The 27,904-nt window shown below is 45.0% G+C and overlaps 1 protein-coding gene across 6 annotated transcripts in view; it reads left to right on the top strand.

Annotated features, from left to right (window-relative positions):
* NDRG1 (N-myc downstream regulated 1) overlaps window positions 1–27,904 on the top strand; it is an 85,754-nt gene that overhangs the window by 15,484 nt on the left and 42,366 nt on the right. The window contains exon 1 of one of the 6 annotated variants that reach the window (XM_082235787.1): window positions 21,437–21,659. The exons of 1 other annotated variant lie outside the window; for it this stretch is intronic. Coding sequence is in view for 4 of the 5 variants with exons in the window: in XM_082235783.1 (XP_082091909.1) it covers window positions 23,490–23,560 (71 nt within the window). In the remaining variant the exon portion in view is untranslated. Of the gene's footprint in view, window positions 1–21,436; window positions 21,660–22,250; window positions 22,273–23,216; window positions 23,282–23,432; window positions 23,561–23,861; window positions 23,906–27,904 lie in introns of those variants that run through there. 4 more of the 6 variants (XM_082235786.1, XM_082235784.1, XM_082235783.1 and 1 more) reach the window with 4 other exon arrangements.

Below are 27,904 nucleotides of genomic sequence, written 5' to 3'. Positions count from 1 at the left end.
CTCTTCCTCTTTCCTTCAATATTTTGTGAGCCTGCAGTCACAACAAGGAAAGAGGCAGGGCGGTAGTGATAACAAAATGAAACATTTCCATTTTTTATAGACTGATTAGCACCTGAGACTTCTGTGCAATGTTCATATATATTGCCGTTTACAAATTTATTTCCCCGTACATCATGACCTCTAGTCTAATTTCAGGGGTAGGCAATGTGGGTCCTGCCAGATGTTTGGGACTGCAACTCCTATTAGCCACAGCATGCAAATGTCAGGGATGATGGAAGTTCATAGAATTGTAGAGTTGGAAAGGACTTCGAGGGTCATCTAGTCGAACCCCCTGCAGAAATCTCAGCCAAAGCATCCCTGACAGATGGACATCCAACCTCTGCTTAAAAACCTCCAAGGAAGGAGAGTCCACAATCTCGCAAGGGAGTCTGTTCCACTGCTGGACAGCTCTTATGGCCAGGAAGTTATTCCTAATATTTAGACTATTCACTCTCATCCACTGCATCCAGACTCTAGTCAAGGGTCTACATCAGGGGTCAGCAAGGTTTATCTTGCCTGGGCCGGATCGGTCCCATGAAGATCACTTCGTGGGCTGGTGCCATGGAAGTGAGTCCCCACGACGTGCTGCGCCGCTTTAGCGCAGTGCACGAGCGGGCAACTCAGTTTGTGGGTGGGTCATGGGCCAGTCCAATGACCTCCGCAGGCTGCTTCCAGCCCATGGACCTTAGGTTGCTGACCCCTGGTCTACATGATCTCACCTGATTCAGATGTTGTGGAGAAACAGAGCTGAGCGTCATCTCACATCTATGGACCACTCCCTTTATAGAGATCTTGAATAGCACTGGGGATAAAACCCTGCAGCAACCCATAGAATTAATACCAGGGGAACAAATACACACACAAAAATCACAGCCTTCCATAATGATGACATAGTCACCCCCTTTTAAAGGTTAACTGCTTCCGCGAATATATATAATTTGTGGAATTGTGGACAAAGCCTTAAATAAGTATTGTTGGACTCTAAAGTAAGCACCGTTGGCTAACCTTTCGAAAAGGCTATTTCCCCTCACCCCACTTCAAAGGCAAATCAAGACTTTTATCTTTGCAAGGAATGAGCCTAGAAGAGAACTACTAGATGTTTGAGCCAAAGTCTGTTCCAAAGCTCAGAACTGGCCAGAACAAACTCCACCACCGCTACTCTTGAAAGAACCAGATCGTTTTTGCAAAGCCGGGAATTTGCTGACATGTTTGGTCCAAGTCAAGCAAGACATTGTCGAAAGAAAGAAAGAAAGAAAGAAAGAAAGAAAGAAAGAAAGAAAGAAAGATGCCATTGTAGCATTTTCCTCCTGCATGTGCATGATCCACTCACTCATAGGTTAGTAAGAACTCTCATAACATTTATTCTGAATCATTGGGCAAGCAGCCTTTTAAGGGTATCAGCAAAGGAGCATTTGAGAGGTGAGCCTCTGTAGCACTGCAAAGGAACGGGATGCATACAGCACAACTCTTGGGTGACACAACATGCCATTAAAAGGTAAAGGACCCCTGGGTGATTAAGTCCAATCAAAGGCGACTATGGGGTTGCAGTGCTCATCCCACTTTCAGCCAGTATTTGTCCACAGACAGTTTTCCGGGTCTTGTGGCCAACATGACTAAACTGCTTCTGGTACAAGGGAACACCATGACAAACCAGTGTGCACGGAAATGCTGTTTACCTTCCCGCCCTAGCGGTACCTATTTATCTACTTGCACTGGCGTGCTTTTGAACTGATAGGTTGGCAGGAGCTGAGACAGAGCAACGGGAGCTCACCCTGTCACGGTGATTTGAACAGCTGACCTTCTGACCAGCAAGCCCAAGAGGCTCAGTGATTTAGACCACAGTGCCACCCGTGTCCAATCTTCATTAAGTGGTGAACACATGACCCTGGATTCTTGTTTTGGAATATTTCACCCACTGTTGTAAAGTGTATGCAGTAGTAACTGGGTGGGTTCATAATTGTAGAAACAGCATCTGTCTTCCAGATGGCAGAGAACCCATTGATGGTGCTACTCTTAACATGGTTGCCGATAGTTAGAGACTCTGGGCCTCAATTGTCTTTTATACTAAACAAGTAAACAGCTGTAAGTCATTTGTGGAATGGATTCCCTTAGAAGTTGGTAATAATAATAATAATTTGATTTTGAATTGATTTTAGAATACTGATTTTAGAATGCTGTGTTACTTTTATTGCTGTTAGCCGCTCTGAGCCTGGCTTCAGCTGGGGAGGGCGGGATATAAATAAAATATTATTATTATTATTATTATTATTATTATTATTATTATTAATACCTTTATTGTTAATGTACAACCTGTGTACAATGAAATTAACCGAGTCTCCCCCCCAACACTCAATCTCATTGCACTCTGTGTGCTTGTCGCGCAACACACCAACCCCAAAAGTCAGTTGCACTATATTATTTTTCGTTCAGCAGCCTAACAGCCCACGGATAGAAACTGTTTTTTAGCCTGTTGGTAGAACTAATTATACTTCTATATCTCCTGCCCGAGGGTAGAAGATTAAAGAGGTGCTGGCCTGGGTGTGAATCGTCCCTGAGAATTTTTCTCGCTCTCCTAAGGCAACGATCCCTTGCGACATCATCTAGAGGGCTCAGGGGACAGCCCATGATATCATGTGCTGTGTTCACCACCCTCTGTAGAGACTTTCCCTCCTTGGAGGTTTTTAAGCAGAGGTCGGGTGGCCATCTTTCATGGACGCTTTAGCTGAGATTCCTGCATTGCAGGGGGTTGGACTGGATGAAGCTTGGGATCCCTTCTAACGCTACGATTCTGTGATTCTAGAAATCCTGGGAAGGTGGATGCTCTGTGAGTGAGTGTTTCCTGTGTCACAGAAGCAGGCCAGTGGGTTGCACTCCCTCTGGAAGGACCAGGTACAGCTAGGGTCAACTCCGGGATCCATCCTTAGAGGAGAGCCAGGGTGGTGTAGTGGTTAAGAGCGGTAGACTCGTAATCTGGAGAACCGGGTTCGCGTCTCCGCTCCTCCACATGCAGCTGCTGGGTGACTTTGGGCTAGTCACACTTCTTTGAAGTCTCTCAGCCCCACTCACCTCACAGAGTGTTTGTTGTGGGGGAGGAAGGGAAAGGAGAATGTTAGCCGCTTTGAGACTCCTGAAGGGGAGTGAAAGGCGGGATATCAAATCCAAACTCTTCTTCACCTTCTTACCAGCTTCGGATGCTGCAACCACTTTCACTGGTCAGCTGGTCCAGACACTGGATGACTGCAAGGCATTCATGTGTGGGGCTTCCCCCTGGTTGTTCTGCGATCTGCAGCTAGCGCTGAATGCTGCAGCACAATTGCTGACAGGTGTGAGATCCTGCCTGCTTCTTACGCCTCTGCTCTATGTTCTGCACTAGTTTCCAATTCCCCCCCCCTGGCCAAGTTCAAAATGTCACACTTAAGAGGCTGAGGACTTGTTTACTTAAGGGATCAACTTGCCCCACTCTGTGCCTATTTGATCTCATCAAACTGCAGCACTTTCACCAGGCCATATAATGCCAGTTCCACCTCTGCAAGGAGCTGTTCCCTTATCACCTGAGCTCTGAAACTCCCTGCCTTTTGACACCAGGGACGCGGTTGGCGCTGTGGGTTAAACCACAGAGCCTAGGACTTCCAATCAGAAGGTTGGCGGTTCGAATCCCCGCGATGGGGTGAGCTCCCTTTACTCGGTCCCTGCTCCTGCCAACTTAGCAGTTCAAAAGCACATCAAAGTGCAAGTAGATAAATAGGTACCGCTCTGGCGGGAAGGGAAACAGCATTTCCACATGACCCGGAAGCTGTACTCGGCCAATAAAGTGAGATGAGCGCTGCAACCCCAGAGTCGGCCACGACTGGGCCTTGTTGTGGTGCTATCTGAGAGACTTAATTTAAAAAATAAATGTAAACAGGTTACATATATCTGTTCCTTTCACATGAATAGTGGCTTTCAATTTATTTATGCCCGCTGCTAAGGGCATGGATTATTATAGATTTTTTCTAAGTGAAACAAAAATGAAAGGGCTAGGAAGACATCAACACAAACAAATGACAGAGAGAATGTTATTGCCAGCCCAAGAAACAATGCTCCCATTTAGAAAACTCCAGCGAATAGGGAAAATGCTATAGTTGCTTTTTTTGAAACAAACCCGACAAGGAGCTGATGTGCAGTGTTCACTAGTCTATAGGCTTGCTGTACAGAGGGAGGATGTGTTTTCTGGTGCAGAATACTTCCATCCATCCAAACCTTTATGTTTCTAACTCTACAGACTGATGGGTTGAGAATATGGAGGCAGTATCTGGCTCCAGCTCATTCCAGGTTTTGTTTTGTGTATGTCATGCTCTATTAATACCCGTTCCACTTGCCTTTATACCCTACCCTTTCTGCAAGAAGCTCAAAGTGTTGTGACTGGTTCTCCGCTTCCTCATTCCATCCCAACTACAACCCTTTGAGGTAGGTCAGGCTGAGAGTTGGTGGCTGGCTCAAGGCCGCCCAGTGAGTTTCATGGAGGAGTAGGGATTTGAACCCTGGTCTCTCAGGTCCTAGGGACGTGGGTGGTGCTGTGGGTTAAGCCACAGAGACTAGGACTTGCCGATCAGAAGGTCGGCGGTTCGAATCCCCACAACGGGGTGAGCTCCCATTCTTCGGTCCCTGCTCCTGCCAACCTAGCAGTTCGAAAGCACATCAAAGTAGATAAATAGGTACCACTCCGGCAGGAAGGTAAACGGCGTTTCCGTGCGCTGCTCTGGTTTCGCCAGAAGCAGCTTAGTCCTGCTGGCCACCTGACCTGGAAGCTATACGCTGGATCCCTCGGCCAGTAAAGTGAGATGAGCGCCACAACCCCGGAGTCGGTCACAACTGGACCTAATGGTCAGGGGTCCCTTTACCTTTACCTCTCAGGTCCTAATTCAATCCTAACCACCCTGCCACAGCTGCTATTTTGGTTTTCCTGCCTTTAAGCAACGGAGGTTGACAAGATGGATTTGCAAGGCTCTTTCCAACTCTTAAGATAAGACACTATTTAAATAAACGATAGGAGCAAGAGGCACAAACGACAAACATTTTTCACTGGGGCAACACTTGCAGAGGGGAGTAACAAGAGGCAAAGAAACAGAGTCTGTGGTTTTCCAGGCAAAATAAACAGAAGATTCCACGTTTTCAGAACCATAATCATGTCCGCTGCCTTTCGATAGGGGGCTCTTGGATGCTAGACCTTGAAAACCTTTCTGGTTGTCATCATTTCTTCAGGAAGTGCAAGTGGGGGCAGCGAGGAAACACATGCTTTTGTTTTGCAAACATCTTTCCCTTGAAAGCTAGATCTTTCCAGCTCACTTTCCCTGTAACTGGTAGGCCTACTCTTTGGGGGACAGTTTCTGTGAAACGCTTTTGTCTCAAAGCACTTTGGGTTGAAAACCAACCGCTGCTTATTTCCTCTGAGGTCTCTCCCAGGTCTTGATTTCTGAACCGGATGCATTGCAAATTACGCACTTTCTCTACCGTAGACTGGCTTCCAATGCAGCACGGATGAGTCAGCCTTGCTTCCTTACTTTCAGAGGAATGTGTCTGTCGTCCGGTATGTTCATTCTAGATTGTTTGTTGCTCATTAAGAAGCATGTGCAACACAACCTGAAATAACAGTTCTTCTTGGGAGGGCTGCATTCAATTCCCTTACCTGAGGTTTTCCGCCCCTGATTTAGAGGCACAGCTCACTTGTGCATTGCTAACATAACAAGTAGCTATGTTAATGGAGTCAGTCTGGTGTGATAGTTGTTGTTGTTGTTGTTTAGTTGTTTAGTTTTGTTGTTTAGTCGTTTAGTGGCCCCATGGACCATAGCATGCCAGGCCCTCCTGTCTTCCACTGCCTCCTACAATTTGGTCAAACTCATGCTGGTAGCTTCGAGAACACTGTCCAGCCATCTCGTCCTCTGTCGTCCCCTTCTCCTTGTGCCCTCCATCTTTCTCAACATCAGGGTCTTTTCCAGGGAGTCTTCTCTTCTCACAAGGTGGCCAAAGTATTGGAGCCTCAGCATCAGGATCTGTCCTTCCAGTGAGCACTCAGGGCTGATTTCCTTCAGAATGGATAGGTGTGATCTTCTTGCAGTCCATGGGACTCTCAAGAGTCTCCTCCAGCACCATAACTCAAAAGCATCAATTCTTTGGTGGTCAGCCTTCTTTATGGTCCAGCTCTCACTTCCATACATCACTGCTGGGAAAACCGTAGCTTTAACTATATGGACTTTGTTGGCAAGGTGATGTGATAGTTAGATCTGGACTATTGCCCGGGAGACCAGGTTTCAAATCCTCTATCAGTCATGAAGCTCACTGCGTGACCTTGGATCAGTGGCGATCCCTCAGCCAACCCACCTCATAGGGTTGTTGGGAGGATAAAATTGGAGCAGTGAACCAGTTACAGCACCTTAAGCTCTTTGGAGAGGTGGTATATAAATGTGATAGATAGATAGACGGAATAGAATAGAATAGAATAGAATAGAATAGAATAGAATAGAATAGACAGACAGACAGTTAGTTTGGCTCTCATACTGAGTCAGACAATTTGTTTCTCCTGCCCCAGATAGTCTTCTCTGCCAGAGGCTCTCCATATGTACCGTATTTTTGCTCTATAAGACTCACTTTTTCTCTCCTAAAAAGGGGAAATGTGTGTGCGTCTTAGGGAGCGAATGCAGGCTGCACAGCTATCCCAGAAGCCAGAACAGCAAGAGGGATTGTTGTTTTCACTGTGCAGGGATCCCTCTTGCTGTTCTGGCTTCTGAGATTCAGATTTTTTTTTTCTTGTTTTCCTCCTCCAAAAACTAGGTGCGTCTTGTGGTCTGGTGCGTCTTATAGAGCGAAAAATACGGTATTTACAGGACCGCCTCTCCTGGTCTGCCCTGCAGAGGACCTTAAGGTCCATGAATAATCACAGTTTAGAGGTCCCAGGCCCTAAGGAAGACAGATTATCCTGCACCAGGGCCAGGGCCTTCTCAGTGATGGCTCCGACCTGGTGGAATGCTCTGTCCCATGAGACCAGGGCCCTGCAGGATTTAACTTCCTGCCTGTAAGACAGAGTTGTTCCGCCTGGCTTTCAATTTGAACCTGGCCTGATCTTTTATTTCCCTTCCTTCCCTCCCCCTCCCCCTTTTATGAAGATTACCCACTCTGGGATCCCACAGCTAATTCTCCCCTGGTGTCGTCGCTGGCCCAAGTGGGACTAATTTAGCCAGCTAGCCCTGGTGATCATCTAATGCTTATTGGATGGATTTCCCCCCTAAACTGATTTTTGAATTCTGAATTTATTGTTATTCACGTTTTATGCTGTTTTTTGTTGCATCAATTAAGTGTTTTAAATTTGTTGTTAGCCATCCTGAGCCTTATTATTATTATTATTATTATTATTATTATTATTATTAATGTACCCTTGAGGGTAGGGGACTGTTGTCCATCACTGGAATGAATGAAGAAACCCAGATGCACTCTGTGTTGTGGAAACTGTGTGAAACACTTTGATACTCAACTGGGATCTTTTCGTTTGATTGCAAAACTACAGTACCCAGAAGATCTTGGAAGCAAGAATCTAGGCTGTTGCAACCTAAAATAACCCAACAGTTGGCTTGTTTTTCAGCCTAGTCCTTGTGGCGATGACATGGCAACTCTACTCCTGCGTGGGAAATGCCGTGGTTATATGAATTGAGTGCAAGTGTTGCGGACAAGCTTGAATTGGGTGGTGCTGAACGCTATGCAATAAAGCACTGCTGCTGAAAAATGCTGCAAATACACTGCAGTAAGGAGACTAGGCTGGAGGGCATAAAATGACCCTCACAGCTTTGCAAAAGCAAAGTCCTGTAAACTTGCAGGTCCCCATTCCTTTCCAAACAGGAAACAGTGAATAGGAAAGTGCCAGCTATGGAGATGAACATGATTTGGACTGCAGACATGTGCTAGTAAATCACCCTGATTTACTAACACAGGTATTCGGACTCTGTGCCCCATACGTTCTGAAATAGTCCTCTCTGAGAGGGCTGGGCCATGTGCTTTTCCTAAATGCATGGACGGGCTCCTGTAGCAGCCTTCAAACTGGCGTCAAACTGGTAATAGTGAAGCAAGAAAACTCCTCCTGCCCTCCCATTACTACTAGGAAACAGCTTCAGACAGCTGTGGAAGTCCGGAAGTCTGCACAGCCACTTCTGGCCAAAGCCTATTTTTATTCTTGGCTTGGGCTTTTTCGGATACAGTCGGCTCTGCATTTAACTTCCTCTCCAGCATAATGAACCAACGCCATTGCTGAACTGCGGCCCCTAGCCTCATTGAACCTAAACAGTGGCAATTCCAGATCAATTCCCAAGTCAGTAGCTGGGAATCAATGCCACACCCTTGCCTAAAGGGCTTACAACGTAATGCAAAGTTTGGGGAGTAAGAAGGCATTAGCTTCCATTCTGCTCTGCGTTTCTCATCTGCAGCGCTATTTCCATTCCGCTGCAATCCAACTTCCTCCCAAAACTATGTTAAGTGACTCACTGTGCACCGTGGCAAAATTATGCAACTTGTGTAAATAAGGTTGTCATTATATTATTTCACCCGCCAATAGAACAGGTCAAAATTTTCAAATACCTAGGAGTGGTTTTCCAGTCAACAGGGACCTGGGAGGCCCATCATAAATATGCTAGGGAAAAAGCATCTCAAAGCGCCAAAATACTGTCTCGCTTTTACTTTACGAAAGGGGGCAGACATATCCCAGCAGCTCTGGAGGTCTTTCAAGCAAAACCCTTGGCGCAATTACTCTACGGGGCCCAAATCTGGACAGGAAATCATTGCCGCACACTTGAAACGGTTCAGTCTAAATTCTTAAGACAGATTCTAGCCGTTCCACCATGCGCACCAAATGCGGCCCTACGGCTGGAGACTGGCCTCCTCTCCGTCGAAACCCGAACCTGGCTAAGAACATTTAACTATTGGCTTCGCTTAAATTTAAACCCATCCGGACTACTACCTCTAGTAGCACGAGATGCACATAGAAGTAGATGGTCCAAAGTAGTGCATCAAAAACTACTTATATGTGGCCTCCAAGCACAGCATCTCCTGAAAATGGGTCTCCCCAAGGCAAAAACTATTATTGAGCAGCGCATGAAGGATATTGAGCAGCAAAATAATCTGGCCTATATTAAGAAATTTAGTGCTTGGTACGCTTATCTGCCCCCCTCCCACTTTGATTTTCGGGCACCTTATTTGTCTACCTTAACCATTCCAAAACTCAGACGGGCCTTCACACTGGCCAGACTAAATATGTTACCCTCGGCTATTCTTGAGGGTAGATATCAAGGAACTTCATTCGAGAACCGGCTCTGCCCCTGTGGAGCTGGCTGTGCGGAGACTGTGTCACACGTCCTCTTGTCTTGCTCCCTATATAAAGATCTCAGGGACAAGACCATCGCGCCGCTCCTGTCTGCCATCCCGGGCCACTCTTGCGAAGCCAAGCTGTTCTCACTCCTGGCCGACCAGAATGGCTCGACAACAGAGAAGGTTGCCAAATTTGTCGAGAGAGCAATGAGATTGAGAGCTGCTACCTGAGTGACATTAGCGTCGTCGCCCAGATTCCTCTCCTAGGATTTTACTATTATTATTGTTATGTTTTGCCACTATTATTTTGTCGTCCCCTAAAATGTATTTTATATAATTGACCTTTAGTTTTATTCTTTGTGTGTTGTATTGTTGTTTTATTGCTATGGCCGATGGCTGACGCAAATAAAGATTCTTATCAATTATATTATTTCACCCATTCAATCCATTTGAATGTAAAGGAAATACATATGTGGGGTTCCCTCGCTGGAAGAAGCCAAGTTACAGGGAACCAGGCAGAGGGCCTTCTCGGTAGTGGCGCCCACCCTGTGAAATGAAACGCCCTCCCACCAGATGTCATAGAGAAAAACAACTACCAGACTTTTAGAAGACATCTGAAGGCAGCCCTGTTTAGGGAAGCTTTTAATGTTTAATAGACTATTGTATTTTAATATTCTGTTGAAAGCTGCCCAGAGTGGCTGGGAAAACCCAGCCAGATGGGTGGGATATAAATTAATAATAATAATAATAATAATAATAATAATAATAATAATAATAATAATAATATACCACCTTTATCTTCCCATGGACTGATCGCATGGCAACATGTGCAAATGGCTTTAGATACCTATTAGGTCCATAAATTACCACATAGCATATATTCAACACACAAAAACCGCAACAATTTGTTGTTGACAAAGGACAGCTGGGCATATAAAGGGCCCCATTACCTTCAGTAGCTCAGGGCCTCATCAAACCTAAATCCGGCCCTGATCCAGAGACATGAGGGTCTTAGGACTTTCTGCATGCAAGGCAGATGTGAACTATGGATCTTCTAGTTAAACCTGGCTCAGCCGTCATCAAAAGGCACATGGAAGAGTGTCTCTGGGGCTCCAGCTCGCATGCTGAGCCTAAGCGCATTGACTCGGAAGCAAGTCCCACAGAGATGGATGGGACTTACTTTTGAGCAAGTGTGCGTAGATCATGTCCACAGATGGCAGGATCCCCAAGGATGTGATGGCTTCTGGCACCAGGCCCGTTTGCAGACCACCTCTGTGTTTCAAAGATGCCTGCAAACATGACCTGAAGGCTGGCAACATCAACCCCACCATGTGGGAATCCCTTGCAGAGACAGACAGGCAGGTCATGCATCCATAGCAGCGACCAGAAGAGGAATTAAAGCTGGGAGGACCACAGAGAGAAGAAACGCCCTGGGGTATCTTCATCAGCACAACCGATTGCCTTCCTCTGTCCCACCTGCAACAAAACATGTCTCTCCTATGTCAGTCTCTACAGCCACAGCAGGCGCTGTAACTCTCCAATGGTTTGACTTCACACCCAAAGGTGCAATCCTCCATTGTTGCATTCTCCCATACCATTTTGGAGAGGCAAGCCAAGTGAACCACATTACTAAGGTTTGTCGATGTGTAATTTTCTTGCTTTTTTTCAGCTGCTCATTTCCCCAGTCCCCTCTCTGCCCTGCCCACTATGCCACAGGGACTCTTATCAAATGTCCTGACTTTGGCCCAATTCATAGCGATTTCTGCCTGTATTTAAGTGTGCAAAAGAGGAACTCCCTTCCTGTTCTATTTAGAGACCAAATGCATTCCGTGCAGAAGAAGTGATTTTATGTGATTTTTTAAAAATAAAAGAACAAAGAAGTATGTGTTTGATTTGCTTATCAGGTTGGTTCAGGAACTGCTCTCGTTAAGGAAACCTAAATTAAGGACCCTTTGCATTATGGGCTGTGATGGTCCTCGGTGTGACAAGCTTTGTCTAGCAGGGGTGTGTGTTTGTGTGTGTGTGTGTGTGTGTGTGTGTGTGTGTGTGTTCTGGAAATAATCAGGGTGACTCATCCGTACTTGAAAGCCTTGACTTCTTGCCTGCAACCCAGACACTCCTTCAAAGCTGAGGCAACGTGCTGCAAGGCAATCCTAACATCTTGCACACTGTGGTGATTCAAAGCCCCATGACTGCCCCTTTGAAAGCCTTGGAGAGAGTTCCTGGGGCCGTTCCCATGAACCAAACTGATTCTTCACACTTGCTGACCTGCAGTGGGCTCAGTTATGTCTTTAAAAGAATGGGGGTGAGGTTCATGACAGGCTAACTCTCTGCTTGATGCAGGGAATCTAGAGCTACAGCACCCTCAAGATCAGGTATAGGCAAACTCCAGCCCTCCAGATGTTTGGGACTATAATTCCCATCATCCCTGACCACTGGTCCTGTTAGCTAGGGATGATGGGAATTGTAGTCCCAAACATCTGGAGGGCCGGAGTTTGCCTATGCCTGCTCAAGATGATTATGACGATGATATTTCTAACCCGCCATCTGGCTGGGTTTCCCCAGCCACTCTGGGTTGCTTACAGCATATATAAAACATAAAATCATAGAACATAATAAAATATCAAACATTAAAAACTTCCTGATAAAAGGGCTGACTTCAGATGTCTTCTAAAGGTTAGGTAGTTAGGTTGTTGTTGTTTAGTCGTTTAGTCGTGTCCGACTCTTCGTGACTCCATGGACCAGAGCACGCCAGGCACTTCTGTCCTCCACTGCCTCCCGCAGTTTGATCAAACTCATGCTGGTAGCTTCAAGAACACCATCCAACCATCTCATTCTCTGTCGTCCCCTTCTCCTTGTGCCCTCCATCTTTCCCAACATCAGGGTCTTTTCCAGGGAGTCTTCTCTTCTCATGAGGTGGCCAAAGTATTGGAGCCTCAGCTTCACGATCTGTCCTTCCAGTGAGCACTCAGGGCTGATTTCCTTCAGAATGGAGAGGTTTGATCTTCTTGCAGTCCATGGGACTCTCAAGAGTCTCCTCCAGCACCATAATTCAAAAGCATCAATTCTTTGGCGATCAGCCTTCTTTATGGTCCAGCTCTCACTTCCATACATCACTACTGGGAAAACCATGGCTTTTACTATACGGACCTTTGTTGGCAAGGTGATGTCTCTGCTTTTTAAGATGTTGTCTAGGTTTGCCATCGCCTTTCTCCCAAGGAGCAGGCGTCTTTTAATTTCGTGACTGCTGTCACCATCTGCACTGATCATGGAGCCCAAGAAAGTAAAATCTCTCACTGCCTCCATTTCTTCCCCATCTATTTGCCAGGAGGTGATGGGACCAGTGGCCATGATTTTCGTTTTTTTGATGTTGAGCTTCAGACCATATTTTGCGCTCTCCTCTTTCACCCTCAACAAAAGGTTCTTTAATTCCTCTTCACTTTCTGCCATCAAGGTTGTGTCATCTGCATATCTGAGGTTGTTGATATTTCTTCCGGCAATCTTAATTCCGGCTTGGGATTCATCCAGCCCAGCCTTTCGCATGATGAATTCTGCATATAAGTTAAATAAGCAGGGAGACAATATACAGCCTTGCCGTACTCCTTTCCCAATTTGGAACCAATCAGTTGTTCCATGTCCAGTTCTAACTGTAGCTTCTTGTCCCACATAGAGATTTCTCAGGAGACAGATGAGGTGATCAGGCACTCCCATTTCTTTAAGGTAGTTAGGTAGTTGTTGTTTTTTTCAACTTTCCTCCCAGTTTTTTCATATATCATTTACATTCAAATAAAATCTATTTTGTACATATATAGGATTCCCCGAAGCCTTAGACCTCCCCCTGCCCCATCACGGTTTCCGTTGCAAATCTTTTCCTACTGCATCTTATAATATTTATCCAGATTTTGTTTATATCCCATTTTAACCATAAAATTCATACATTACAAGTGTTATATCAGTCCTGCTAATGTTTTTAGATGTTTACAGTGCTCTTTAAGGTAGTCTATAAACTTTTCCCCATTCTCTATTAAATTTCTTGTCTTCTTGGTTCCTGATTCTGCTGGTCAATTTTGCAATTTCAGCATAGTTCATCATCTTGATTATCCATTCTTCTCTGGATGGGACCTTATAAAAGTAATGTTCAGTGGTACCTCGGGTTAAGAACTTAATTCATTCTGAAGGTCCGTTCTTAACCTGAAACTGTTCTTAACCAGAGGTACCACTTTAGCTAATGGGGCCTTGCGCTGTTGCCACACCGCCACTGCACGATTTCTGTTCTCATCCTGAAGCAAAGTTCTTAACCCGAGGTACTATTTCTGGGTTGGCGGAGTCTGTAACCTGAAGCGTCTGTAACCCGAAGTACCACTGTAGTTCTTTATCTCCTTGACATCTGCTGGGAGGGTGTTCCACAGGGTGGGTGCCACTACCAAGAAGGCCCTCTGCCTGGTTCCCTGTAACCTCACTTATCGCAGTGAGGGAACTGCCAGAAGGCCCTCGGCGCTCGACCTCAGTGTCCGGGCTGAACGATGAAGGTGGAGACGCTCCTTCAGGTATACTGGGCCAAGTCTGTCTAGGTCTTTAAAGCCAACCAAAACTTTGAATTGTGCTTGGAAACATACTGGGAGCTGGTGAAGATCCTTTAGGACTGGTGTTATATGATCTTGCAACCATGATGATGCTTGCAACCATGGGCAATGACCAGGCACGATGGGAGCTGTTTGTTCAGCAACATTTGGAGGGCCAAAGGTCCCCCACATCCGATTTAACTTGAAAGGAAGATTGGTGCAATTGACTACCCTACCCTGAAAGTTCTGTGCTTGCAATTTAATATAATATGCTAGCACTTCAGGGCAGAACAGCAGAGGAGAGCAAGCCATACACAGAGGGAACAGAAGGTTTGATTTAATTCAGGAAGGACGGAGAGCATCACATGCAGAGTCGTCATCATGTGTGGGCAATCATTGGCCCTCTAGATGGGGCTGAACTTCAATTCCCATCATCCCTGGGAGTGCTGGGACTGATGGGAGTTGTAGTTCAGAGGCAGTGAGAGATTTTACTTTCTTGGGCTCCATGATCGCTGCAGATGGTGACAGCAGCCACGAAATTAAAAGACGCCTGCTCCTTGGGAGAAAGGCGATGGCAAACCTAGACAGCATCTTAAAATGTAGAGACATCACCTTGCCAGCAAAGGTCCGTATAGTTAAAGCTATGGTTTTCCCAGTAGTGATGTATGGAAGTGAGAGCTGGACCATAAAGAAGGCTGATCGCCAAAGAATTGATGCTTTTGAATTATGGAGCTGGAGGAGACTCTTGAGAGTCCCATGGACTGCAAGAAGATCAAACCTATCCATTGTTAAGGAAATCAGCCCTGAGTGCTCACTGGAAGGACAGATCCTGAAGCTGAGGCTCCAATACTTCGGCCACCTCATGAGAAGAGAAGACCCCCTGGAAAAGACCCTGATGTTGGGAAAGATGGAGGGCACAAGGAGAAGGGGACAACAGAGGACGAGATGGTTGGATAGTGTTATTGAATCTACCAGCATGAGTTTGTCCAAACTGCGGGAGGCAGGGGAAGACAGAAGTGCCTGGCGTGCTCTGGTCCATGGGGTCTTGAAGAGTCGGACACGACTAAACGACTAAACAACAACAACAACATTTAGGAAACCAAAGATTCCTCACCCCTTCATTGGATGCCCTTATTGGGGTTTATATACTATTATGAGAGAGTGAGAGAAAAGGCTCTCTCTCTTTCTCTCTATTCCAGGCTCTCCTGCGTATTTTTACTCCAGAAAAGGAGCGTGTAAATTGGATTGATTGAGGACATGAGATATAGCACCCCCTTTTTGAGGATCCAGGCAGAGGTTGACATAGTCCATTGTTTTGTGAATGTGGCACAGGCAGCCAATGAAATTGTGGGCTCAGCATTCCCAGAATGCAAGCTGTTCATCAGGCTAAAGGGCTGCGTGTGAGTTTTTTTGCACAGGTGCCCCTGATGCAAAGAGCTACAGCGTAGCTTTCAAAGAGATGCACAGACAGCACTCCTGAACCATCTGGTAGATATTAGAAGACCCTTTTCCCCCTGGTCCTCCTCTGCATCACCCAGTAATGGAAGCAGCAGACACCTCTTCCTGCAAATTCTTTCTAAAACTAGTCAGGAGAACCTGTCAGAAGTGGTTTGGCTTCAAAACTCGAGGTAGGAACTTCTTCGGCAGGGACGTGAGCAACTGCAGGTGAGTCTCTGACTCAAGAGCAGAACAGAGCTTTTGCATGCCATGACAGCCCTTGAGGGAGTGTTGTTATTTCCATGCTACTAATTGAGGTCATCCTCTTCCCTACGGATTTGCAATGGGTGTTTGTTAAAAGGGCAATTGATCTGATGTGTAGATGTCAGCTCCCCCCAGGCTATGGTGACAGGGTAGGCTCAAACTAGATGGTTCGAGAGGAAATCCTGCATTGTTGTTTTTTTAAAAATAGCAGTTTTAGGAAGGAGTAGGATTTCAGGCTCGTGGCAGTAGAGAGGGGTTTAATTTTCCCCGCTGCAAACATTTTTACGATGAAATCAAGACACCTGTCTGTCTTATTAGATTCACAGCCCATCTTTCCTCCCAAAGGAGCCCAGAATGTCAGACAACAAGTTGTTGCAAGTGCAATTCTACCACACCTTTCTCCCAAACTGAGGTCCAAGGCAGCCCTGTATAGGGAAGTTTTTTTTAATGTTTTATTATGTTTTTATATATGCTGGAAGCCGCCCAGAGTGGCTGGAGTTTCCAGTCAAATAATAAAATTATGATGATTAAATATTGTATAACAACATGAATGGACCCAAACAGCAATGAGAATTCCCTCTTCCATTCATGGTGCTGGAAATTTAAAACGTGGTTGGCACATGGAAACCCCTTGAATTTGCTTTCACGTGAGTGGAGTGAATCCATGGAGTGAATCTTCAGCGTTTTATATTGTCTCCCTGTGGCAAGAGAAGCCATGCTGAGTCATAAACGGTGGCATGTTCTGTAAACAGTATGGTCCCCATAACAGACTCGTGCTTAACCGAGACATGGCTGAGCAAACATCTCATTCAACTTGCAATATGCTGTCTAGTTAAACACTCGCCAACTGCAGCATCATTATGAATCAATGGAAAACTCCAGAGTTGTACAGAGAAGCTAATTGTGTTGGGTGTGAACGGTGCAACTTTTTTTTTTTTTAAAAAAAGCAAAATATCCTAATAGGTAATAGTTTCTGTGTTCATCTATTTTTTTCTGCAATCTGACTTGCCGCTTTGCAGCTCGTGATAGCTACAGAGCAGAAATCTCTTTTGCTGAATGTTTTTGGAGACTTGTTATTTGCAAGGGGAGGTTTCACGAAATGGGAAGCTCACCTTTTCCCACTGCTGCCACTGCCTAGAAAGGAATTGCACTCAAAGATGGGCAATCTGTGGCCCTCCAGATGTTGTTAGACTACATCTCCCATGATCCCTGACTGTTGACCAGGCATGCTGAGGATGATGGGAGTTGTAGTTCAGGAACATCCAGAGAGACGCACGTTTCCCATCCTTGCATTAGATGTTTGCCTGCTGTAGTGGCCCAGCCCAGCACAAGGGCTGACTGCTCAGCAAGGATCCACAGCCAATGAATGAAAACAGCTGAGCCTTGCCCCTTGTTTTTCTGGTGAGTGATCTTCACGCAGAGCAACCTGGTCCAGGCATTTGTCTCTGTTCGGTTGACAACCCTTTGCTGTTGCTTATAAGCACATAAGCACATAGGGACGCGGGTGGCGCTGTGGGTTAAACCACAGAGCCTAGGACTTGCCGATCAGAAGGTTGGCGGTTCGAATCCCTGCAACGGGGTGAGCTCCCGTTGCTCGGTCCCTGCTCCTGCCAACCTAGCAGTTTGAAAGCACGTCAAAGTGCAAGTAGATAAATAGGTACTGCTCTGGCGGGAAGGTAAACGGTGTTTCTGTGCGCTGCTCTGGTTCGCCAGAAGCAGCTTAGTCATGCTGTCTACATGACCCAGAAGCTGTGCGCTGGCTCCCTTGGCCAATAAAGCGAGATGAGTGCCAGAACCCCAGAGTCGTCCGCAACTGAACCTAATGGTCAGGGGTCCCTTTACCTTTATGTGCTGTCAAGGGGACATGCATGCACACAAAAGCTCATACCAATAACAAACTTAGTTGGTCTCTAAGGTGCTACTGGAAGGAATTTTTAAATTTTGTTTCGACTACGGCAGACCAGCATGGCTACCTACCTGTAACCACATCTAGCTGTTACCCAGGAGTAAGTGAAGATTTAACAGATCTCGGAACAAGTTTCAAGCGAGGTCATCTTCTTCCCATCCCAACTCAAAAGGAACTCTCACTGACCTGGATTAGTAATAACACCCGAAACCAAGACAATATTATTTTTTGTTTTCACTGCGGAAACTTTTATTCCAGTTGTGGTTTCCAAAGAGGAAATTTTTCCAGCCACGGATGAAGTCTGAATCTGGAGGAATCCAATTCCTTTTCTATTTTTCATATACCGTATATAAAAAATTTCCAGGTATACATTTTCCACAACAGTACATCCAGCAACTTCCCTTCTTCTCCTTCCATGGTTCTTTGTACCTTCAAAATTAACTGCATATTTTATTTCCTCTACTCCTTTTGTTCTCTTACCCTGCTAGCTCTGCATATTCCTTCATTTTCAGCTGCCATTACTCCCCCAGATCTGTTTCTAATTCTCATGCCAGAGTGAGCCTTGACCCACCACCTATGTTGTTGTTCTTATAATTCAGAGAGCTTTAGGACTGGGGAAGGAGGTGAAGGCACGTAGCTTGCTTTGGGCGAAAAGGTTTCTTCACTCAGGGAAATGAACACATGGCATCTTATCCTCTTCTGCCATGTGATCCTGCCCCTCTGTTAAGTCCATCAGCAGAGGCCTTGCTTTGTGTCCTGCCATCATCAGAGGCCCGACTGACAGTGAAAGCAAACGTGGCCTTTTTGACAGTGGCCCCCGAAGCTGTGGAATTTCCTCTCTCTGGGAGCAGATAGCCGCAGGCTGGGAGGTGGTGGCGATCTTTTCTGCTACATTGGCAGAAGAGCTGTGCATTGGAGGAGTCAGAAAATTCAGTGTGTGTGTGCCTATTTGTTTTGAGACTGACAGTGGGACACTGGCCCTGATGGGGAATCTAGATTCCATGGACTGACTGGATGCTGAGGAGTAGTGAGGGGCACCAGCTGGGGAACCCCAAAGGAAACCCCCAGGGGAAGAAGCCTCAGAGCCAGTGGATTGATGATGAGATGATGATTTGTGGTCAGAGTGAGCAGACTGGGCAGAGGAGGTGTTGGAAGCTGAAGGTAACAGGGTTTAGTGAGCGGGAAGAGGCTGTGGCAGAGAGCAGTCCAGAATTGGAGGCAGAAGATGAGGCTGGAGAGGGGAAGGTCAAGAGGCAGAGATTAGGCCTTCTGAAGAAGCCAGGGAGTCTTCCCCTCCTGCAGCAACCAGCTACCCTCTCCACGTAGTCTCTCAGAACCCAAAGAGGTATGAAGAGGGCAGGGCAAAGACAGACAAGATGGAGGAGCCTCAGGATGAGGAGGAGGAGACTTAGAGAACGTGGGAAGGCGGGATCCTTCAGTCCTCTCAACTGCCTCATTGGGGCAAGACCCACTGGGAAGAGTGGCTGTGATCACTAGGCCTGTGCTATTTGGGTTTCTTTGAATAAGGAGTTAACTTCACTGACACCGTCTGTTTTATTGCTGAGCTGCTCCTGAGACTACGGGGAGGGATGTGAGTTAACTTGGCTTCCAAGTGAGGTGTAGGATGTTGGGGACCTGTGTCTGCCGTGAGACCACAAAACACGGTTCACACATGCAGTGAGTGGGAACTTGCTGATTTTGCTGTTTTATATCGATCAATTGCTTTCTGTTTGTTTTACTTTTCATTTTGTACCAATATGTTGCTCACTGCTTTAGGGGCCTTTCGGAGCAAAAAAGTGGAATACAAATGTCATTGTCAGACACCGACGCATAGCCCATACATTGCAGCCGTTCTGATTTAATCTGTAAAAAATGCTTTGCTTAGCTGGGACTCTGGTGATTCTGGACAGAATTCAACTAACCTGTTGCGTGAACAGAATGAGCTCTGTTTATGCAATAGGATTTGATACTTATCCTCTGTGAATTTGCCTAACCTTCCAAGTTGGGGGCCATCCCTCTTGCGAAAGGATTCTTAAAGATTTGTGTTATCAGAAGTGATAAAATGCTTCCAGAAAAATTGGTTTTCCTGCCTACCAGATGTGTGTGTGTGCGTGTGTGTGTGCGTGCGTATACATCTTTATCACATTTGATGCTGGTGTTGCTGGTATCTTGCTGGGAACATTTAATTCCAAGGAACTCTGCAGGGCCACTTGGGCACGATTTGCACGAACAACTCTATTTAAAATCAGAGCAAACACTTAGTGACGGCTGCTTCCCTTCTTGCTACCCTGGGGAAAAACCCTCAGCTGGCCAATAGCAGGATATATAAACAGTCCGCACAGTCCCCAAAGTAGAAATACTGAAAGGAAAGTATAATATTGTGTTGTCCAGCAAGGAATTGTGTATTTTCATAGTCCCCACCACCACCACCCATACACTTTAATTTTGTCCTGGCACACACTGCTGGTTTTTTAAGATGCTTTTGGGCAAGAATCAGGATATTATCAGTTCCTTTTTACTTATAGCCGGCCTGGGCAGTGGGAGGTTTGTGTGTGTGTGGGGGGGGGGGTGTTAGTTGCCTGCTGCCTCCCATCTTAGCCTCAGTTTTGCCCTTGTAAACCTCAGCAGGGAGGATGGGGAAATAACTAGCCTCTTCCTGTGATTGGCAGGTCGCTGTGTGATCCACTGCCTCTCAGCCAAACCTACCTCGCAGCGTGGTTATGAGCATAAAATGGAGAGAGCGGAGAACCAGCTACACAGTTTGGATAGCTCAGTTGGTTAGGGCTCAGTGCTGATAATGCCAGGGTTGCAGGTTCGGTCCCCGAAAGGAACACCTGCATTTCAGGGGGTTGGACTAGATGATACTCAGGGTCCCTTCCAACTCTAAAATTCTATGATTCTATGCTTTTAGACCACGATGCACTCCTTGGAGCAAAACATGGTATACAGTGCAACAGATGAATAAATTAAAACGCCTGTGCTAAAATCCACCATTCACCTGCCACACATGCGGTATCAAAGGAAGAGGTTGAGCGGGGAACTTTAAAATCCTGAAAAGTTTGACGCACACACCGCTTCACACGAGTGCTTTCTGTTTTTCTGTTGCCTTGCCCGATCCTTGGGCGCGTTTACTCGTAGGCAAGTCCCACTTGAATACTACGGTGGGCATCTTCCAATAACCTGAACGATAACAATGCGCAGCCCCGATCCTCCTCGCTTTCGGTTCTACTCGAGAGCTAAATCTCCCCCATAGGAGAACTGCAGATGATCTCTTAAAATAAGCGCGCGCAGGCGCTGAATTCCAATTCGCAATCCTCTCTGCACGCCCAGTTGCTGTCGTTATGCTTTTGTCTTGTTTGCACTTTGCAATACCCACTCTGCCCGCTTACTCAGGAGTAATTCCCGGTTTAATTCAACGGAAAGGGGTAAACTTTTCCAAGCAATCGCGAGCAAGCAGGCATCGCCTTTCAAAGTGGGCAAGCCTCTCTCTGCAACGCTTTAGCTGTTGCCTATTTTGCAATCTCTTATTTTGCAAGAAGAGGAGGATTCCTCCAGGGCTGCTGTGAACAGGCAAAGCAAGCGAAAACTGCATTTATGCAGATGCCCGCGGGGGAGAAAATGCCACTCAAAGGGTTCGCGCAAAGAGGCGCCGCGCAGCAACAGGTTGAGCGGTGCGGAGAGAGAGAGAGATTGGGGCGGGGGCGGAGCTAGAACGATAGGCGTGGCTAGGAATAGGAGGAGCCGCGGGGGAGAGAAAGAGAGACGTGCGTGTGGTCCAGCCTTCCCTCCAGTGGGCGGGAGGAGGGCGTGGCCACGCCCGAGACGTTGCATTCAAAGGTGGGCGCGAGCGAGGGGGCGTGGCCCTCGGCCGGGAGTTAGCCTATAAAAGCTCGCGCGGCGCCCCTCGCGCGCGCGCCGAGACCCAGAAAGCTCGTGAGGCGGTTGGTCGTTAGTCTTTCTCTCGAAGCCTCCGTTTCCCCGTCGACGTTTCCCTCTCTCTTTTTATTCGTTTAAACTTTGTGGTACTTCTCCCCCCCCCCTCACATCCTCGCCTTATTGGGAGGGGTCCGGTTTCGGGCGCGGATTTCTTGTGAGGAGGCAGCCCCCCCCCAACACCCCCTACCCAGGTAAGAGGTGAGGCGGCGGCGGTTTGCGCGTGCGCGTTTGTGGCGTTAACGGTTCCGACGGCAGGGTCGCGAGTTCGAATCCCACCCTGGGCGGAGCCGTTGATTTACGTTTTTTTTATGGGGGTGGGGGGAGAGACGGGACACCCACCTGTCACCATCCTCTGTCGGATTCTCTCTAGCTAGATTCAGAGCGAAATGTCCCAAGGACAGCTGTTTCAAATCGGTTTTCCTTTTTTCCTGGTCATCATCCTGGTTTTACTGTATTTTTGGTTTTTATGGAAGCCGCCCAGAGTGGCTGGGGAGGCCCAGCCAGATGGGCGGGGTATAAATAATAAATTATTATTATTATTATTATTATTATTATTATTATTATCATTTTTATTAAATTTTCCAGTTTTACATTTCCAAATAACCAACTTTGAAATGATCCAATGGCTTCCCTTCTTCTCTTTCCATTTTACATGTACCTGTGTGTTTTTACCATAACCATTCAAATCAGTTTCCCACTTTTACAGCCATCAAAGATCGAATTTATCTCAATGCTGTCAACGTTTTCAGCTGTGTACAGTTGTTTTCCACGTATTCAATAAATGTTTCCAAGTCTTCTTTAAATGTATGTTAAATGGTTTTCTTTTGATGCCAAGTGCTCAGAAAAATCTCAGAATTTCTACTTTTAGTTAAGTATTTTTATTTATTTACTTGATTTTTTTTTGGGGGGGGGAGCTAAACTCCCCCCGCCCCCTGGCTACACCCATGAATCCTACCCCAAGAATTTGACCGCTGTTGTTGTTATACATTTATTTATACCCTGCCTTTGCCCCCCAACAGAGACTCCAGGCGGTTTACTAAGAACTTTTGCTTCTCAATATTCTCTGGTTGGCCTCTGTTATTTTCTCCTATGGATAGAAAACCTACATAAGGACTCTATACGGGCACTTGGATACCCATAAGGGATAAAGGAGCATTTTTTTTCTTATAACAAACTATAAAACATAGCGTCAGTTACTTAGTTCTAGGAACGCTTAATAGCTATAAAGCAGAGAAATTGTCGCTTTAAACAATTAAACATTAATAGAAATAAAGCTGTCTGTCCGTGATCTGTGAAAAACATGCGGCCACAACAAAAACAACACACCTCACCTTCAGCCTGGCCCTACTCCACAGGGTTGTCGTAAGGACAATGCGATGGGTAGAAGTGGTGGTGGGAAGGGATGCATGTAGCTTTGCGAGGAAAGGTGGGGGTGTAAGGATGATAAGTGAATATTTCGCCCCAAGATGGTGGTTCTCCAAAGGGGAAAGGCGAGATCTTTAGTTAGCTTTCCCTTTGAGGGTGCCTTAAAAGTCCTCCTTTCCCCATCTGTGATTTCCTCCTCTCCACTTCATGTATTTTCTGCCCTACCTGCATTCCCCCCCCCCCTCCAGCTCTCATCCTACTGCTCAAAAGTTGGTCCTGTTTTCTGCTGTTCTGGGTCTTCTCTCTTTCCTTCCTTTGCTTCTCCCCTGGCCCAAACCATCCCAGTGTGAAGATGACAGGTTTGATGTCTCTTTCAAGTCTTATTGTCACCTCAAATAATGGGCCTTTCATTGTTGCTGGGTTTTAAAAACAAACAAGTCACAAACAGGTAGGAAAAGTCACATAAGTATCAAATAGATGATGGTAGCCCAGCATGATTACTATTTTTTAAGAAAATACACAAGGTTACAGTCATTACTGTGCAAAGGCTTCATAATAAACAATAAAGAATAGCTGATTGTCAACAAGGCTATTTGGATGACCTGAGAGAGTCTCTGTAACAGCAAACTGAATTCAGCTTCACAAAATCTTCTCTGATGTTGCCTCAAATAACGGAACTTGCTTCTCTTTGGATGGTGGCAAAAGGGGACCCCTTCCCCAACTTCAGGTATTTTTGTTTGGAGGAGAATAGATCTGTTCCTGTCTTGTTGTCTCATTCTCTTCCACTATCCCCCAACTTTATTCATTTTAAAATGGTTTACTTTAATTGTTCATGACAGAAGAAACAGCCTGTTGAATTAGACCAATATTTCATCTCCCTACAGCACCCTGTATCCAACAAATGGCCATTTAGTTGTCTCCGGAGAGCTCATAATGCGGGGCAGAAAGGCAACAGGCCTCCTTTGTTGTTGTTTTCCCTACATCTGGTATTGGGTTATTATCCTGCCTTTGCACATGAAGATTCTGCCTGGTCCTCGTGGTTAATGGATCTTCTTCTGAAAAGGCTATTTAGGTTTGGCAGTTTTCAGGAGTATGAGGGTTAAGAAGGAATTGAACCATCTTTTTTTCCTTGATTAGCAGAGGGGGAAAGAGAAAAGAAAATGGGGAAAGCTTGTGTTTAGGGGCAATATAGACTAGTTCAATATTCTGGGCATGGATGAGATGTACTATTTCTTATTTCTAGGAAGGGAGCAGAGTGCTCTACTAGAGTGGTCTGAAGAGCAAAACAAGTTTGTCACGACTTATGCAGGGGTTAAACACGAACTTTCCCGTGAAAGTTTTTGGGGAAGAGTTGGATTCAAAGTGGATGGGTGGCATCTTCATGGCTCTATTCCATCCACAAAAATATATTGGTGGCAGTACCATACATCCATTAATAGGTGCTATCTATTAATGGATGTATGGTACTGCAACCAATATATTTTTATGGATGGAATAGAGCCATGAAGATGCCACCCATCCACTTTGAATCCAACTTGTTCTTTTTGTGGGTAAGATGAAATTTAAAAAAAATACACTCCAGATCTTCAATTCCAGAGGTGTAGCTGTTAGTCTGCTACAGCACACATAAAAACAACATGTGGCATATGTTTTCATGGACTTGAGCTCACTTTCTCAGTTGAAGTCAGCTCTAGTCCACAAAAATGTATGCATCTGGTAGTCTTTAACATCTGGTAGTCTTTAAAGTGCCATGGGATTTTTAAAATCACAATTTTGAATAGTTCTAATGCCATTCCCTTATTATTTGTTAGATTCTTATTATTTTTATTAAATGAGACTCTGCTTTCCCGCTGCAACATGGCTACCTCTCTAGAAATTTACTAGTGCATGTGGTTTGTTTGATTTTAATTGATGTGGTGAGGAAAGTGGTTACTGCCTGAAGTAGAGTAACATATTTGTTGATGAAAGCATACATAGACTCTCAAGTGAAAGAAATGGCTGCTTGTCTGATGAATGTTGGCAAGTTTTCATAAAATGGGATGTTAGGGTGACTGGGGCTACCATGCAAATCACATTAAGTTGGAATCAACAAGTATTTTCAAGTCTAAACATGTTCTTTTCTGGGAAAGTGTATAACAACCAAATATATATACAACTACCCATGAGTTTCCAAGGGCAGCAGCTTGGAAAACAGTGATGCCTGCTCTTATTCCTGGCACTGTAGGCATACAGTAGGCTAACTAGGCAGATGTTCTTTGTTGTAAAATGGAATGGTGGTTTTTTAGAATGGAATCTTATCAGTTAGTGGTGTGGAGGTGGATAGGAAGAGAGGAAGTGTTTCCCTTTAGAGAAAAGGGTAAAGAAAATGTCTTGCATCCTGGAGCTCTCAGTCTAGTGGCACTCCAGTTTTATGGAGATCCTTGGTGTAGGGCTCCTAACATTTGCATGTAGAGAAGAGAACAAAGACCTGGCATTCTACTGGTTTGGAAAGGACCTCTACAGGAAAGGAAATTCTAGCAGTTTGCGTTTTGACATCAAATGTTCTTCCTTGGAAAACAGTAGAAACAGCTGGAAACCTCTAGAAGTTAGCCAATTGGGCTGGACTTGGAAGAGGGAAACAAGTTGTCACTCTGTAGGGAGGTGGAGGCAGACACTGAAATTAGAACTGGCAAGTTGCAAACCTTTATAAGCAGAACTGCAAAAAGTTGCAGCAGACTGTTATTTCTTCAATTTCATTGGCTCCTTGGCTGCTGTTGTAGTTTACTAGTGACTGCTTGCTTTAGGAGTTATGCCCAGATCGTCAAATCAAAGAAAAACACAAAAAATGAATGCATAATTATAGCACCCTTAAACTCTGCCAGTGTTACCCTGTCTTCCTGTTTCCCTTTTCTATAAAAAGCCGTGTAAAGAAATGCTCCTGTTTCTACTAGACTATGGGGTGGCATTCTTAAGCATTGTGAAATCTTTTTTTAAAAAAAAATAATAATTCCAAAATGACGTCCTCCAGTTGCAGTCAGATGCAGAATGGTGGCCAATGGAGTGTGTGTGGTTAGCATAGAATCAAAGAATACAGGGATCCATTTCTGGCAGCAAAACTGAGCCCACAGTCTGTCACAGAATTCCGCTTCTGATTTTCCCCACCTCCCAATCTTTCGTAATCTCAGCAGCTGTTGCTTGGCCCTGTACTAAACTTCAATGAGGAAAAGAAATTAAAGCCTGTACTTTTAAACTGCTTTTGTGATTTGAAAGCTTATTGCGGGTTTTTATATTGGTTAACAAGAGTTTGCATATATGACTCATAGGCAGGTTTCTACTAATCATGATCACAGGAGTTTTGGTATAAATAGCAACCAACTCTGATAAAAATCATCCCATATATTAAGAACTTCTTCTGAGGTCTTACTTCATGTGACACCACCTTTAGATCAAATGGAAGAGCAGAATCTGGCTTCATTCTCAAAAATATACATTATTAGGTTTTGCGGGGGCAGTAAAAAACCTTCATTTTTGCTAAGGTGATCTTGATTTGATTAACTAACTGGCTGCTCCTTTTGTATCTTAGTGTTGATATGCATTTATCTTTAACCATTTTAATAGAACCGTTTTTAATAGGAGATCTTCATGGAGATCTTCCTTGGGTAAAACAGTGGGGTACAAATATTTTAAAGGTAGTGCCTTGGGATATCTATGCAGGAGCAGTAACCATCCCCATCAAGCTGTCTCATCTGCAAGGCTGACATGGGGATCACAGCCTGATTGATCCTTTAGGAGGCAAAGGGGGTCTGAAGCAGCCAGCAGTGGGTGTTGGGGGGACGGGACACTTCTGGGTCCTTACCTTGAATAATTTTTCTGGTACTGAGGAAGTGCCTTGGGGATCTCTCCAGCAGCAGTGCAAGTGCAGCCATAAGTGCACACTTGAGAACTGAGTAATGGGTGATGTGGAAAAATCAATACAGTACTCAGGAGGACTGCATCCGTAAGCTTTAGGAGGTTTGCTAACTTGATTGGCGGAAAAGCGAATTTCTGCTCCCTCTACTGGTAGCTCTTATATAGTTATATGTATAGGAAGAGTGAATGCTGAAGCAAGGTCTTGTATTTAAAGGTGAACAAAAGAAAAAGCTTGTGGACAATGATTAATTACAGTGAGTAAAGATACTTTGTGTGAGCACAATTCTTCTGTAGTCAAATGAAGTGTCTATATGGTATGCATCTTTTCTACCCAGTTGGGGAAAAAACATTACAACTATTTCTAATTGGTGCTGCTCAACTGAAACTTCTACTTACTACTCACTGACATAATTGATTTTACTGCTGTTGAACTCACTGATAATTACTATATCTGTTAAATTTATTATAACAAACTATTATTTTCAGTGTTATGACTACTAATCAACAATAATATTTTTTTCTGCAATTGAATTTATTGTTACTATTGACTGCACTATTGACCTTACTACTGCAGAATTTACCACTACTATTGATGTAGATTTTTATGACTGCTGACTGATTGATTTATTTAACAATTTGTTTATTTATTTAGCAATTTATATACTGCTTGGTTGTAAGAAAACCTCTAAGCAGTTTCTAACTTGGCTGTTATGGACCCATTCAGTGTATTAATGCTTAATCAGTATTATTATTCATTTTGTGGGCATCTCATTGGCATAAGCAGTTATTTAGGCACAATGTACTAATAACTGAATCTTTTAAAAATTTATTTCTCCAGTTTGGTTCATGATCAGTTATGTAGTTTTACTTAACATAACTATAGCAGATAAACCTAGACTATTCAGCAGGTAAAATAAATTACAATATCAAAATGGTTTGGGGAAGCTGGAACCATTACATTGCAGGAGTATAGGGTTGAATTCAGACAAAGTGAACTCAACAGAACTTAGATATGGCTAACATAAGTCCCACTGATTTCAGTGGGTCTTCTTAAAGTATGACTTAAGCCACTTCCAGACATGTTATTTTTCAGGTATAGACTTTTGCAGTAAGGAAATTGATAGGGAAATGCACTGATAACTGTGAGGTAACAATTGCTGCATGTGACATCATGTGACCTCAC

This window comes from Podarcis vaucheri (genome assembly GCF_965113315.1).
Source record: "Podarcis vaucheri genome assembly, chromosome: 8".
In the NCBI taxonomy this organism is placed as follows: domain Eukaryota; kingdom Metazoa; phylum Chordata; class Lepidosauria; order Squamata; family Lacertidae; genus Podarcis; species Podarcis vaucheri.
The sequence above is the reverse complement of the archived record's forward strand: the minus strand, read 5'-3'. Positions and strand labels throughout refer to the sequence as shown.